The sequence below is a fragment of the Aythya fuligula genome, chromosome 10 (genome assembly GCF_009819795.1).
Source record: "Aythya fuligula isolate bAytFul2 chromosome 10, bAytFul2.pri, whole genome shotgun sequence".
NCBI lineage: Eukaryota > Metazoa > Chordata > Aves > Anseriformes > Anatidae > Aythya > Aythya fuligula.
In genome coordinates this window covers 3767067-3783837 of record NC_045568.1, presented here as the reverse complement: position 1 = coordinate 3783837, position 16771 = coordinate 3767067, and the positions used below count along the sequence as shown (strand labels likewise).

Genomic DNA, 16771 nt, shown 5'->3' with positions numbered 1-16771 from the left:
ACCAGGAACTCTGTCAGCCCACGCTGATAAAAGGTCATCCTGCTGCCGCATTTCCCAGTTTGAGAAAAGTAAACTATTTTTCAGATACACTTGGCCTGTTCTAGGAGGTAGTGCCTCTGATATTAAACGTGTCCTTGCAAGAACACTTAATGGTCAATTCACTCATCTGTGCTTGGATATTAACAACAGAATTTACCAACTTTGAATGATTTTCAACTCGAAGAACAATCATCACATAAGAGGTCTCAAACCACAAAGCTGCAGCTAATGTGCTCAGCCATTCTTCCTTCACTACATCTTCTCAAGTGTACTGGGGAGAGAGCAATAGTACATCTGTACATGATATTAAAGCAAGCAAATATGAAATTAGCCAAGAGAGAAGAGAACAAGTTATCTGTTTTGACAGCATCACAAGCTTCACAATGCTCAGGCATTACACTTTATTTTGGCTATTATCACCACATCCCAGGCATTACTACATATTAAAACTATTTCAGAGAAGTCAGACTTCTAGCCAGAGATCAAAGTTTTTCCATCTCCCAGGAACCTACCTGTCAGAGCTACCTAGTATGTGGAGATCAAGCCATCCCACACTGTCATTACTCTTGGGAAACAGAAGCAGCGTGCTCAATTCAATAAAATTCATTGCTGACAACTAATTCAAATTCAACTAAAATCTGATAAATTGGTAGGAAGTCAGAGGAAGCATATTTGAATCCCTTCTGTTACCTTCCCTTTCTTAAAATAAAAAGAAAGCATTTAAACTGATAATAAAATATAAGGACACCAATACTTAAGATAGACTTCTTGAAAGAATCCCATTATTCAGAATGGGAGCAGATCTATAATAGTAAAGAGATCACTCCTAGCAATCATTTCTACCTGAGTGAGAATTTTACCCAGTTAACCATCCACCAATAGAAGCATCTATTCGGCTTAGCACAAGGAGTAAAGTAAAAATCCTGTGCTCAGTTGAGCAGGTGACATAGATTTGAGACATTGCATTGGCATTTCAGCTACCAAGGAGCATGATGACTTACAAATTGGCTATTTGTCTCTAAATGGTCTTTTCAGTTCCTTTCATAAAAGGGTTTTAAAAGGAAAGCCACTAGCTTTCACATTTTACACTCAGCCTGGCAACCAAATCTATCAAAACAGGAGTGAATTATTTCATAAAGCTTCCTGGATTCTAAATTAAATGGTAAATCCAACAGCCTAGAAGTATACTTCTGGGGCCTTCTTCATTCAAAAATTATTTAGTATTAAGCTACTTAAACTTCATAACCCTCCCTCAGAGGAAACAGAGGAGGAAAGAAGCACCCTATTAGATGTAGTTATTGTCCAATCTTCTGTGGATCCTAGACTCACCCCCAAAATTACAAAGCATATCAGACCAGTTTTACCTGAGATTCACTATTAAAACAGCAAGCTGTTAAACAGCCTCTTCTACACAATGTACTCATTTAGCCAGAATACAAAACTCATGCACTAACATAAATCATGAAGATGGACAAAATTACAAATCTGGATAAGCTATGAAATTGAACAGAAGTCCAGTGACCTTTGTGAATATCAGTTACCTTCATAAAGTTAATTAAATGTGTTGGTAAGGACATTTAAATGTCAAGGTTCACTGCATAGCTTATCACAAGCAAAGTATATTCTCAGTTAAATCACATTATCTAAGAGGGAATCTTCATCTAGTCTAAGAGGTTTAATTTCCTTCACTCACAGCAAGATGACTCACCAAACAGCTAAGAGTCATGCCATGCCAGACTTTAAAAAAAAAAAAAAAAAATGCATTTCTGAAGATTCCTCAAGAAAAATCTAGGGATCTAGGGACAGCCTGCTTTTAAAAGATGTTTGCATGGCACAAAAGTTGCTTAAAACAATGACAGCTTCAGAAGTAAAAAATATGACTCCCATATTATGTACTTGTCAGTCAGTAAACAGAACAGATTGGTACCTGATTTACAAGCACAATTTTCCTTGCTCTAAGTAAAATACTCAAACAAGTTTCTAATACTGCACATGCCTGCATACACGCAGCCCTTAGAGGTAAATGAGGTCAAAGAAGTAGTGCGTTTTTCATGAGCAACTAAATGTGAATATCAAGGATTTTGTCAGCAAATTCTGGTGATATCACATTACATAACAAGCTCTATGCTAGAAAGCAGTTTCCTTAAAAAAAGTAAGTAACCTAACTCTCCTGGTTCAGAGCTGTTCTTGCCAGATACGTTTGGACAAATGGAAAATTGCTGTAGTAAGCCTTAAGATGGTTGAGGAAATGCAGGTGGGAAAGGCACTTAACCAGTACATCAAACCTTCTGAGATAAAAACCTATTTTTAAATACCAATATCAGCAGCACTTGATCAGCAATAAGTACTGAGGCAGGCAAGTTTATACGGTCTTAAAGAAATTGCCACTATATTGAGAAAAATTATAATAATAATTAAAAAAAAAAAAAAGTGGAAGAGACAACATGAAATTTATTCTCCTTTCAAGTTTTAAGGATTATTGGTTTCCTTTAAGTTTTGAGGTCCAACTCAAGCACTGAAGGTACTTACCTGTCATTTAGCCTCTTACACAGTCTACTGCCCAGATCAGACTTCAACACAACAAATTCAGCTTAAGAAAAAAAATAATATATATATATATGGATTTCTCTCTGACTTCATGTATACAATCTATGCCTCAACTCTCACAAAACAATATTTCTGCCATAGATGCATGTATCTAACATAGATGCATGTGAAGGAGAAAAACGCAGAGTATTGTGGAACCTCAGTGCAGAGTACAACTTATAATTATGAATTGTTCCATGCTATTATGAGAATTCATGTATATTTCATGATAATACTAGACAGATGACTGAACTACTTGAACACTTGTGCACAGCCAAACCCCTCCTCCCTTCAAGTATATTTTTATGAAGAAATTTCAGCATAGATATCACATTTTAGATGTCAAAAGCTACCTGTGGTGCTTAATAGAGAATCCAGATTTAACTCCAACTGTTCATTTCATTAAGCAAAGTCCACAAAACCTAGCGGGTACCACATCAGCAATTGGGGGGAACACAGGAGCAAAACTTATTCTCCCCTGCTTACCATTCTTCAGGTATCTGAGTCTCTACGGTTGCCTGCATATAATCCTGTTTAAACAGTGAAGAAGCACACTGAGGTGTGCTCCATCTAATGGTAAAATGGAAAGGATTTTCACAGGAGCCTAGCACCGTCCACCAAGTTTTGTGTCACTAGGATTAAACCAAAGGTCATAAGTTATGACCTATGTTTAAAAATCTTGCATACCCAGTATGAATAGCTTTTACCATCATTTTAGAGTTTTCTTTGAAATACAAAACAGAAGTAGCTATTGAATTACTGCTGCAGTCTCAGAAGAGGCTCAGATCATTGCCTTGAAAGTTTTCTTCTTCCCAAGCTCTTTGGGAAGATATTCACAGATAAATTCTTCTGCTCTGATTGTCATTCTGTAGTACTAACTCCCCTCATTTCTCCCATTGGTGCTTACAACTCCAAATACTTGATTAGCATAGCCACTAATCCCAAATACATGCCCACAAGGCAGTGTTATTATGCATCAGTGTTAATTTGGTACTGGCACTACTATTACAACCTTAGTCAAGAAAAAAAAAATTAGTTTTCTGCAAGATAAAGTCATGCTCTTAACACATGACAACCACAAGTACTTGGGAACTGGTGGACTCGATTAAAAGCTTGGATTACAATCGAGCCTGAAAGCTGAATATAGAGTTTACCTTATTCAAACAGAGCAGTTGTATTAGATCACAGTTCTACCCTCTGCAGATATATATTGCTATTTATAGGGGAAATAAACACAAGAAAAGACTACACTATATGAAGAGAGAAACTCCTCTCAGCTATTTACTTCACGAAGGTAAACACTCCAAAGATAAGGGTCATTTGACTTTTCTGTAAAGAGAACCTGGTACCTTGGATAACTTCATAGTGCCGTAGAAGTTATGTGCACCATTTAAGATGAGATTGGCTATTTTCATCTTTTTAAACATCAATGGTAATAAAAATGTTTGATTTCAGCAGTAAATTTTACCAACTACAATCAAGGTCCAATTACTCTTCAGGAATCGTAACCCAGAATCTTGCCAAAGTCTAGCAAAAAGCAAAGCAGAAAGAACAGATTGGAGTAGCTGTTCTTTGAAGGGTGTACACTTCCCCCAGCCTGAGAATAAAATTCATCAAATGTTTCTGCTGCGGGTCTATATGTAAAAGACTGAATACTTGAAAAAGCCACACTGCATCTGCTGTCCATAAGAAGAAGCCATTAATCATGGCTCCTAGTAGGGAGTAAATACAAAGATATGCCCACTTCTGTGAATTTTGACTTAAGTGACACCATGAGGACTTTTAATATAACCAGCCCTATCCACTCACAAACAAAGTACCACCACATAACTTAAAGACAACAAAGGCCCATCTTAAGTGCAGTGCATACCACACACCTGGGGGTCCACTGTATTTGTGGATCCTGGCACTCATGCCACAAATTTTAAATGCTGATACATTGAGTTATTTTGGATGTAAACAATTCTTACATTTATTTTCCAAGGAAACACATAAGCTGCCTTGCTAAGGAAACAGTTGAAGGAACAAAAGACTAGCAAATAAGATGCCATCTGAGCCAGCTTCTATTTCAAAACCATTGGTAAAAGAAAGATGAACTGAATATAGCAAGGTAAGCAGCAAGAGCGATGAAGAATGATAGCTCAGCTCTCTGCAGTCCCTAAACTGCAGCCATCATGACCAGAATCACTAAGAAGTGCCTCTGAATTCAGCACAATTACAACATTCCAGCTGCATTGCAGGGTGGGATATTAATGCCTGTTTGCAGACTTCCCTGGACACACTTTGCATGGAAGATGTATGTGACCTGGAGCACTTTAACACCTAGGATGTAGGCCTTGTACTTCCAGGTACATGCATAGGGCACAAACGGAACATACCCAGTTCAGCTCTCACCACCCCTATCAGAGACTGCATCCCCAGAAGAGATGTAATAGTCACCTCTGCAACAGGCTTGAGTGCATATGAAATTCCCAGGAGCCCTTAAGATTCCAAAGCTATGCACGTCTATCCTACCAAACTATTAAAAGAATACTGCCATACATTACAATTCATAAGAGATGATTTTACTTGGTTTTGGCCAGAAAACCCTCATTCTTGTCAAGTATCTAAAATCAGAGACAGCCAAGCTAAGAGATCAAAATTGCAGTGATGTGACTTGCTTGAACCTAAACTGGAAGACAATCATCTAGGATCTCACACGCATCCTTAACATTGTGCTGTATTTCCAGTATCATTCATAGCACACAGAGGACAAAACCAGAACATTTTATATTCCCAAAACATGAGCAGAGAATCATTGTGCCTAGAGGAATATAATGAAAACATAACAGTGCTGCAGTGGCCCTTTAAAAGAGAGGGAACAGATTAATAAAGCAAACAGAAGTCATACACACCATCTCACTATTTCTTATCTGTATACAACTCCAACTATATATTGAAGTCTAGCAGTCAAAGAGCATATAATCTACAGCTGCAACCTTCCACACGCCTGTATTGCTCTTAAGCAGGTCACAGCTGGCAGTGGGCAAGGATTCCCCTTCAGCTTCTGTGGCTGCTGGAGACCATTGTGACAAAAAATAAAATAAAAATAAAAATAAAAAATAAAATAAAATAGTAGACATCCAGGTGGATACTTTCTTTTTACACCTTCATAAAGAAGTTACCATTCTAGTATGCCTTGACGTATCATTTCAATAATAATTGAATCACCACTCTCCTAATTTAAACAGGGTCAGAACTTCAGAAAGTTTCTCCTTCAGTTTCATTAACAGTTCCTAGGCATGACCAACCATAATCGCTGAGTAACTTCAGCATCTTCACTGTAGCAGAAGCCAAGTTCTTGAACTTCATGTTTTATAAAGGGATACTTTCAATATTCACTGAAATTTCATGAAATTCTCTTTGCTCAGAGTTTTCGCAACAATTTCAATAGTAAGTTGACTGAGGCAAGAAGATGAAGAAGTCTTGTGTACTATGCAGGAGACCCAACCTGGGTTACTCCTCCTGCTTTCCCAGCCATTGAAGCCCCTGAGGAAAGGCAGGATGCTGAGCCCATCAGATCATCAGCTGATTGAACAGTACACACTGCTCAGTTCTCAGATTCAACTTTTAGCTAATTGACCAACTGCAACATTACGTGTCATCTATAATTAACTTCATGAAACAACTTTCACACATACTGGAACCTACAACAACCCCTGTGGCACTCCATAACACACACAACTGTACACAGAGCACTTGTGATTGTACCCACTAGGCTCCTCTTTTGGAGAAACACTAGAGTTGTACAGGAGAAAGTGCTCCATCACTCTTTAGATCTATCTGTTGGCAACTCAACAATGGAAAAACACAGAAGAAAACTAAACAATAAAACTAAAGGTATGTTTTACAGGATTCAAACAGCTTGAAAATGAGAGGTGGGAGAAATTAAGAGGGTGATGCAAATAGTTCAGCATCACTCTCAGTAAACAGAAAATATATTAAAAACAGCTTAGTTTGCCAGGATTCAAACTTCTTTGAATACACAGCTTGGTGCATACTGGTTCAACACTAGCAGCCAGTAAAGTGGGATTGGGATTCATTTATGATGGCAGCATTACTTTAGAAGTAGTTAATGCTTGGTAGAAGTGCTGTAAAGCTCCATCCACCCAACAAAAATAGTACAGCAGAGGCTTTGCTAACATCAGTTAGCACACAGCCTCTAAACAGAGCTGACAAGATCAAAACATGAAATTTCAGAGACTCCAAATACGATCATGAAATTGTTTCAAATGCTATTGCATGTACATAAATACAGAGTTCAGGAAGTAGGTCAATCACACCTTTATCAGTACTCATTTCAACATGCATAGACCTTAAGCTACTCAAGTTTACACATACATTTTACGTATGACCAATAAAACGAATGCAAGAAGAGACAAAGTCATATAAATTGTCGCAGATCCAAATGATCAGTAGAGAAAAGTGTTATTCAAGTGAACATAAAACTGGTAAACGTGGCTAGAGAAAAAACATTAAGATAACAAGTTCTTCTCTTCCTTGAGAACATACTAATGCAACTATGTACACAAGGTGGTAGTTCACATCCTGTAAAAAAGGGAAGGAAGAATTAGCTTGAAGTTCATAAATAGGTCTTCCAGGCCAGTACCCTCCACAACTCGGAGCCTGTCCCTTCTAGCATGATTATCAAGTACATTTGGCAGTACAACTTACTTGTCAGTTAAAATCTTCTGGCAGAAATCAGTTTGCAGAGATGGGCATGACCAGTTCCCACAGCCTGTGAAAAGTGCTTACTGGTTGTAAGCTCAGCTTGTTAATAAAACTTGCAGTCTGTTCACCACATAGCTGCATGTTTCAATGCCCAAAAAGAGAAATTAAAAGCTCCTAACCGTGACTGGTCCACACAACTTGCAGTTATTTTCAGCTAACAGAAATCCAGCAAAGCTGGAGAAACCCAGACAAACCTTAACTCCAAGGTATATCTTTAATTTTTGGAAAAGGACAGGAGTATGGTTTCCTACCTTCCTTTTTCTGGTGCTTTAGTCCAATTATTCAGAATAAACTGCTCTTTACACCTAGGAAATCTGAATTACTGTAGTGCAGTTAAAGATGTATTGCATGGTTCTATGTATGCCTTTGTCTCTATTTATGTTTGTCAGGGAAGCCTGGCTAGAAATCTTATTGGCATACAAAGAATGTATATTAGGTGTCAATTAATAGCTATAGAGAACTACAGAGTAGTAGTGTTTTTCTTATCTAGTACAGCAGTGAAACTTAGTATACATGGAAATGACTATTTTCTGTATATATAATAACAATATTAACACAATCTTTGAAAAGTTTGCCTCTGCACTTTAAGACTGCAGAAGAAAAACAACTTACGAGAAATCTTCAGTCACATTTGTAATAGTCTTTCTAATGCTTTGAAGTGATGAAAAAAGAATACAGACACTGCCATTCAAAAGCAAATTCTATATTACATATATAGACACACTCACATATATATACACACACACACGCACGCACACTGCAAAACCAGTAAACACTGAACTATTATGAAGAACCCAGCAGAGGGAGCACAAGTCACTAAGACACTGAAATGCTGCGTATTTTAGGATCAGGAAGGGTGCTAGCCCATCCAGAATTATATAGTTCGGTAAACAAAGAAATACATTTATAGAACTTGCTGTTTGAAGAACCTAAGAATCGGGTTTTAAGATACTGTTGTGAGAGTTGTTCTATTTTACAGCATTAAAACTTGCTGAAATATTGTGGCCACTTTGCAGCAATATTTTTTCCTTAGAGTAGCCATACAAATAACAATTAAAACCAAACAAATTTCTACATAGCCATTAAGGAACTCATGATTAAAGAAGTGTGTGATATTTCATGCATTTTTTTTTAACCTAAATCTGAGTAATTGACTAAGAAATGATTGAAAACTAACATTGACATATACATTTGTAAAATAGCAATCATTACCCATGCTTAGCTTTGCAGACAACAGTTTCCCAGATGGGAACAAAGAAAAAGCTCTTATTCTTAATTCTGTTGTTAATCACAATACCTTGGTAATGACCATAAAAAGGTAACAAATTTTTATCCAGATTTCTAGCTAGTGTAAACTAACGTTGCTTCCACTATCTGTAATACAGTAAGCCACAACAGCTGAGAAGTTCAGCATTTCAAAGAAATACTGGAAGCTGGGGAGTAAGGGTGCGGGAGGGTAGTGAGCAGCCCAGGTCACCTAAAATCCAGCCAGAATGCACATCATATATTATTCCTTCAAATCATGCTGCTCTATTTTATCAAAGCCTGCTCAGACTGTACTATTTTTCTTTGCAGAATTATTGAATTAGATATTCAGACAATTAGGCAAGGATACAGGCAGAATCAAATTATGACAACCTCATTCACAGTCTCACCAAGCTAAGATGAAAGACAGGAGCCTTGGCAAAAATAGCCTAAAAGTATCTGCAGACTGCAAAACACACACACACGCAAAACGTTAGAATTAACATAGTAGGGAAGGTATGAGGAGAAATGACAGGATCAAATTAGAATAATGCAAGTGTGGGCTGCACATCAGGAAGTACTTCTGGTCTGCAAAATCCACTTACCTAAGAAGCTTCCCACGCACCCCCTCAGTGCACAGCATCAGATGACCTCCTTACCACATGCATGGGGAAGGCAGGAGCCCTCAGACAGAAGCGGTCTCTAAAAAACACTTATGAGTACAGGCTGCCTACTGCATAAGTAACTCTTCCCATACTAGGGATTGGAATCCCAAATGAGCCACAAACTCAGGAGAAGTTCAGTGCATCGCAATGTTTTGAAGCTCTGCATGGTTGTACTATTCAGGTGCCCACAAAATTAAATAGAATTGGAAGTGAAGAGGAAGCAACTAGTCTGACATCCTTTAAAGATGCCCTGGGGGAATGCAAGTACTTCTGTAACTGCTCTGTGCACTGACTGGGTGTTTAGAGGCCATAGCCTGACACGCAGCATTGAATCCTGCACAGCAGTTCCAGCTTAGTGTCACTGGCCAGCACATAAGAGCCACCCAATTTCATTTTTAGACCCAGTAGAACTAAGTTTTTGAGATGCTATTTGCAAGAAGCATTTAATAATTTACTAGTTTAACTTTAATAATTTACTTCCCCTATCAGTACGCTGTGAGAAAACACCTTGAAATACCTTGTTCTTTCCTCATAGTTTCCACAATCTCTTTAAAAAAGCTTCCATAGTCTGCCATTTAAAAAAGCTCTTCCTAGAGATTCTGCTTTGTGTGTGATGTATTTTGCTTCAGGTTTTCAAAAAAGCTGCAATTTACTATTTTTTTTTTCCAGAATATAGCTTCCCTAAGGATTTATGAAGAATTGTCTTCCTATGCAAATGACCAGGCCAACAAGGCTGCAAATCAGATCCAGAAAAATGTACATCTATGCTTCATATTCTCCCAAACATATATTATTTTGAGTGGAAAAGGACAAAGTTTAGCATCTCTCACTCAGCAGGAAGCTAAGTTCTTCAAAAACATTGTGCTTGGCACATTTGTGAAGAGCAGCTCTGAACCTGCTCACCCATCTCTCATGTTCCCATGTAGTTGTTCAGTGCCATCCCTAATATAGTTTGATAATGGTAAAATGCACTTTGCTGCCAAGTGGGAATTACTTCACTGGAGATCACACTAATTTCTAGGATTGACACAAAAGCAATTGCCTGCCTTTTAGGACAATTGCACACTGTTCCAAACTGACTAACTTTTCCGGAGAATTTAAGGACCTAGTTGCTTGAGTTGAAGTGCTTTTATTTCACATAGGTCATCACATTGAACTCACAGCTATTTTTTGGTAATAACAAGAAGACTACAACTGGGGTCTTTTATCTTGTACCTCACATGAGAACTGGAGAGTAATCAGTATGCTGCTGGTGAGCTATCTCCACAAAGAGCATCATATATAGGCTTGGCATTGTTTTCATTTGAGAAGGTAGAAGCGGATCTTCATCCACTTCTACATTTATCTCACAGTAGCGATAGCAGCCCTCGTCTGCTCACTAAAGACACAGGATCCATGAACATTGCCAATTAATTTCCACAAGCAGATCTTCGAAAATGCATTTCAGTTTCCTTGACATTGAATTCCCAAGGAAGATCATCAAAGCACTAACTGGCATGGAATACTGCTTTGTTCTTAAAGGTCCAAACACAAGAATACTGCAGTTAGGAAGGTTAAAAGTTGTGTTCTGGGTCAGCAGAAAAGACAGTTACATTAGAGAAGGACTTCACATTCACTGAGTACTTCTAACTCTTTAGGTCTGGTCTGCTTTAAGTGGGACAGTGTACTTGAGTCCAAGTTTTCAAACCAAATTTTGACTAATTTTCCTATAGAGCAGGTTACCTTCTGCTGCATTTGTTTCCCTTTGTCAAATCAGTATGCATTTTTGCTGTTTTCTTCACATACCATATTTCCTCTCCCTCCTCTGATTTTCAGGAACTTTCTTGATACCGGCGGCATACCATTTTGTCATCACTGTGCTTTGCCCTCCTCTCCTCCTCCCCCTTTTTATTTTAAACTTGTTTCATTAGTCATATGGTATGCATAAGTCGTGAAATTAATTTGTCTTTCTGAATTATCATTTTGCTTAACATTTAGCAGATGCTAAGTAAGAGGGTATGCCAATATTTCAACAGACACCCAAAATAATTTAGTTGAGTTTAGTTAGCAAGTTCATGTCTTATTACACGTCTTCACAGTATTGATTTCCTACTGTCTGCCAGAACAACAAATGCCTGTTTTAAGAGATGCTCACTCATCTGCTGATGTACAAATTACACTAATGTTGAAACACATGCTTCGAGAGCAAAAGCACTCCCTCACTCCCCTCAGTGTCAAACCCTTATTCTCATAGCTCGGTAGTCACACTATTCCAGTTACGTAGCAAAAATAAAATGAACAGAATCAGTTTTAGTTATTTGGAGGTGCAAATTTACATTCTGTCCAATCCCAGATTTACATCATCCTTATCTGTGATAGGACTGAAAGAATATGTAGTATGTAGTCACAGTAAAGTGTTTGCTTTGGATACAAACTGTGATCTCCACTTAAAGATATTCTTGGTGAGCAAAATAAGCTAAATAAGTAGAGGTGCAATTTTTAGTAATTGCACTTCTACTGTAGGCTTCTTCCAGCAAGACTATCAGTCACAAATCACACTTTCCTTCTCAGCTGATTGAGAAAGAGGACCTAATGAAAGCACCTCATCTACATCCTTTCTGACATAAAGGTGGAGAAAGTGAAATCTTGCCCAAACATGAGCATGCTTTAATAGATGCTAGATACCTCTACTTTAATCAAAGCAAGCCAAAATAAGCTTCTGTCCAAGAGCAGCACAAGCAATGAAATGTGATTTACATCACATGAACAGTCTGTCTCAGTAGAGAACATCTCTGTAGGCAAAAAAAAAGTCAGGCTGGTCTCTGCCCTGCTGCAATCTTTGGCTTCCCACTGAGCCTGTGTGCAGGGGCATCACTCAGTGCCAACAGCAGCATGCAGAGTCCCAAGCTCATTTTGTGTAAGCCATAAAGCAGCCTTCACATGGGACTAGCACCACAAAGACAATTCCCACTTACTAGATTGCACTAAGTACACCTCAGCTCAGACATAGCATCTTCTAAACAATGAGGATTTCTTATAGCTCTGCATTGTGACTATTTGTCCCCAGAGAACAAAGCCAGCCTCATTTAAAAATAAATCACTCAGGCCAGGCACAGAACTTAGACCGAGTTGCAAATAACAGCTCTACAAGATTGTTCCACCGTAACAGGCAATTCTTTCTGTACCTCCCACCCAAACTCTCACCAGGAGCTGTGTGAATCAATCAAATAAATAAATAAATAAAGGAATGTAATTTGGTTACAAATACCACTCCCTACACTGGAAACATGCCAGCGTTGAGTTTTCAGAGCTGGAAAAAATAAAATAAAAAAATCAACTTCTGCATATTTGAGAAGATGCAATAAGTTTGTTTCCACACATTTACACTAAAAGGTGCATTACCAAAGTGTACATATTGAACATGTCTTCCTTTCACTGAGGATCTGAGTTTTGGAAGTTCTTGGTGTTTTATCAAACGTTAAATGAAATGGATTAACCAAAAGTTAGGCTTATTCAACTTAATTAGCTAAATACCTATTGTTATCCTTAACTTCTTAACATGCTGATTCACTACATTTAAGAAAGCCTTGCAATCAACTAGTTATCTTCAATTACATTTGCAAATTTTAAGGGTGATTCACACACAGCAAATTAGTACAAAATTAAGTGAAAGAGCACTCAAACTTTTTTTGTTTTGTTTTGTTATTCTGTCCTCCTTGCAAGACAAGGAGCACATCTGCACCTGTTCACCCATCCCTGTGCACTTGCCTCCCTCAAATAGCAACCTACACAAAAGAAATATCCGTTTTACTCTGGTCCTTTTCTGGAGGAACACAACAGTATTTTTACCTTTTTTTTTATTATTTTCTAACAGAACTCTAATGTGGTGCTCATCAACAGTTCCCTCACTCCATCAGATCAAGCTAAAGAGTTTCTAAAAATATGCAGCATCTCCAAGTTCTTTAAACAGTCTTCAACTTTATATTCTTCCCTTTGAGAGAACTGAAAAGTCCCAGGACTTGTCTAACATTTCTACACTTCCTTTTTTAACCACCACTTGGTAATACCAAAGAAGCTCTCTTGACACTACAGTGTCAGCGATCCACACCTGCTTTACGCAGGTTGAACTCCTCTGGCAACTTGAGTCTAAGCTGTTCAGAAAATCTGCTCAAATCTCAAGGCACATATTCCATAGATGACTTCCTAGAAGTACTGATTTTGTGAAGTATTTGGCTAAGAAAATCCCAGTTTCCTTTAAAAAGGATCCCTATCATTCTGGTTTTGAAATACCAAAGGATAAGAGCGAGCACTGAGCACTGCTGGTACCTGGGCACAGAGCGGTGCTGCTGCCTTGGGAAGGAGGAAGGCAGGGGGGTGTGCGCACGATGGGCAGAAGGAAGCAAGGACATGGCACCTCGATTCCCACCTCTCTCCTAACATCACGGATATTCAGAGCACGTATTATTCACATTTGCTATTGCACTGTTATGGAAGTTTAGCAAAGCACCAAAAAGATGACAGCTGCACGTGACATTTAATTCTGGAGGAACTGAGATTTTTCCTCTCTAATTAGGAAGCTACAGCCAGCCAGAACCTGCAGGTTACATTCTAAGAAAGCAAAGATAACAGCAGGACTGGGCTTTAAAAACAAGGCTTTAAAACAAGGGTGTTTTCTATTTTCCAAGTTGAAGACTTCCTCCATCTCCTTCACCCAGGCAGAGATTAAACCAGTCCTGTGGCTGGCTTGCTGCACCTGCTCCCGGCAGCTGGAGCCCCAGCAGCTGCTGCCACAGCCCCCACCCCACACAGCTGGGGAACCCCAAGTGTGCTTCACCTACACAGTGATGCAGGCTGTCCTGGCGAAGGGACCAGGCATGCTCCACACAAAATAAAGAGGGGAAGTCACAATTTGGGTGGGGGGCAGTATTCATCTCATGAAGGTGGCCCTGGAAATCTGGCTCTCTACAGACAGTCACAGAGGCTGAAAGCCCAGCCAGGACCAGACTCATGGAGGGCTGTCTCCCAGCTTCCACACTAAGCCCTGCAGGCTATGCCTCAAAGCGATACAACTCTGCCATAAATATCCCAGATTAATTCTGATCCTAGCATCAAATCCACTTAAGAGACTTAAAAGCCTCCAAGTCCTCAGAGCTGTCTGCCCAAAAAGGGCTCTGCAAATGAGTCTTGGGCTGGTGGAGAAGAGAAATGTTATCAAACAAGGCAAGCCATTTGTACAATTTTTAGTAATGTCGTTTGCAAGAGACAAATGGGACAAGATAGCTGAGTTGGCATCTTGTACTAGAACAGACACAAGAAATCCTCGGGTACTAGACATGAGCACACGGGGTAGGATTTGTCTAAATACTTTTTGTATTCCTGTAAATTTCTGTTCCATGCTTTCTGGAAATAGCACTTTCTGCTTATTACAAGAGGAGTGGTTGTTAAATGACAGCATATGCTCTCCAGGGTGTTTAGGGAGCTATTAGCCTAGCTCTCCTGGAGACATTTAAAAAAAAAAAAAAAAAAAAAAAAAGGCCTAAATGGCTAACTCCAGCATCGCGAAAACCCCCTAAATGCTAACGCTGACAGCCGGAGGGGAGGCAGAGCTACTTCCCTTCCCACTCCGCCACACCGGGCAGCAGGGACGCGTTTGGGAACAGGAGCACGCCAAAGGGGCAGGGAACGACCCACGACCATACAGCCCCCCGCCCCTTCACCTCGCACATCCCAGGCAAACCCTGCGGCTCGGGGCTCCGCAGGCAGCGACGCTTCCTCCCCCGCCACCCCGAGCGGGGGCACGGAGGCAGCAACGCGGCCGAGGCCAGGAGGCCGCTCCCCGGCCTCCCTCGGCTGCAGCCTCCCCGCGGGGCCCCACGAAGCCACCCGTGGCCGAGCCCCGGCACAGGGGTCCCCGGGGCGCAGCAGACCCCGAGCCGGGCGGCTCTGCCCCCCAGCGCCCCGCCCGGCCCCGGCAGGGGGCGCAGCCGGTGCCGGGGAGCGGGGGCGGCCCGGGGGGGCCGGCGGCAGGAGGAGAGCCCGATCCGTGCCGGGAGCGCGGCTCCGAGCGGGGCGAGCGGCTGACAAGCAACCCCTTGTGTTGTACCGGGGCGGCGGAGTGGGCTCGTAATAAGATGCATGCTTTTCCCACTCCGTCCAAGTAAAACTAAGTCCCAAATACTTCGCCGCGAGTAGCCGGAGGCCGGGGAAGCGCCGCGGGTTCGCTCCCATCGCTATTCTCCCATCGCTGGTACTTAAGCGCGGCGCGCAATTAATTCAGCGGCTCTCTGCGCGCTGTAAAGCGGAGCCCGGTTAATTCCAGGGGCCAGAGGCCGGCAGCAGCCGTGCCCCGAAAGGGGCGAGCTCCGGGCGGGCTGCGCCGTGCCGAGCTGACCCCGCCGGGTCGCAGCTCCGGGGGCTCCCCCCGGGCAGGGCGGCCGCCCGAGGTGCACGATCGGGGGGAAGCGAGCCCTAGAGGAAGGGCAGAGCTTGTCCCGCTGCTGCTCTGCCCGGGGGGCGGCGTGCCCCGGGGCTGCGGGGAGAAGCCTGCCCGGGGTGCCCCCGGCGCTGCCAGCGCTCAGCCCCCGAGCATCCCCGCTAGAGCCCCAGGGAAGCGCCGGCATCCCGAGGGGCTGGGGGCGTTAGAGGCTGAGGCCGCCCCCTCCGCCGCTCGGCGAGGACCCCCTCCTTCCCGGCGAGCCGCCCGCTGCGGGGAGTTGCGCTGCTTGCTTGTACGCGGGGCGGCTTTAGGAACCCGAAGGCAGGAGGCAAAAGAGGAGGAAAGCCCCGCTACTGAGAGACCCTCCTCGAAAAGGGCAAAGAAACGCGGGCAGCGCTTACTTTTCGTGCTTTGCGTTTTCCTGGATGGCGCTCAGCACCCCCGGGTACGCGGGGGGGACGCCCTGCTGGAGCCTGCATGTGGCCAGGTGCCGGTGATGCTCATCCTGGAGACAGGCGTTTTCGTGGTACAACTTGGCCACTTGCTGCTCCAGCTCGTCTATCCTCCGCTTCTGCTTCTCCAGCAGCTCCTGCTGCGTTTCAATAATCTTGTTCAGCTCCTTCAGGTACTCCGCCGCCTTGCTGGGGTTCTCCGCCGGGCTCTCCATGGCCTCCCCGCACCTCTCACCCTCCGGGAAGCGGGTGGGGGGCGCAGGTGCCAACCAGCCCGCTCCGCTGGGAACTTAAGCGAGAGGGGAAGAAATAAATAACCCGCCGGAAACCGGCCCCCCTGCCGGCTCTCCTCTTCCCCTCCTAGAGCAGCCGCTGCCCGGGCGAGCGGAGGAGCGGTGCGCGGCGGCTGCCGGCCCCCGCCGCCATTGCTGATGCTCGGCTTCCCGCAGCCGAGCGAGGGCAGGGCCGGCGGGGACTGCGGGCGCCGAGCCGGGGGGAGCCGCCGGTGCCGCTCGGAGCCCCGCCGGTGCTGGCGCACGGGCGCTGTCCCGCCCTGCCGGAGCCGCAGCCGGCTCAGCCCCTCGCCAGGCAGCGCCCGC

General features: G+C 42.6%; 1 protein-coding gene across 6 annotated transcripts in view; it reads right to left on the bottom strand.

Moving 5' to 3' along the window:
* IQSEC1 (IQ motif and Sec7 domain ArfGEF 1) overlaps positions 1 to 16536 on the bottom strand; it is a 345052-nt gene extending 328516 nt beyond the window's left edge. For 2 of the 6 annotated variants that reach the window (XM_032194050.1, XM_032194051.1), the window contains exon 1: positions 16122 to 16530. In XM_032194050.1, coding sequence (XP_032049941.1) covers positions 16122 to 16387 — 266 coding nt within the window. In that variant the 5' untranslated portion in view covers positions 16388 to 16530. Of the gene's footprint in view, positions 1 to 16121 lie in introns of all 6 variants that reach the window. The other 4 variants (XM_032194058.1, XM_032194048.1, XM_032194049.1 and 1 more) reach the window with 4 other exon arrangements.
* Between the last annotated feature and the right edge of the window lie 235 nt (positions 16537 to 16771).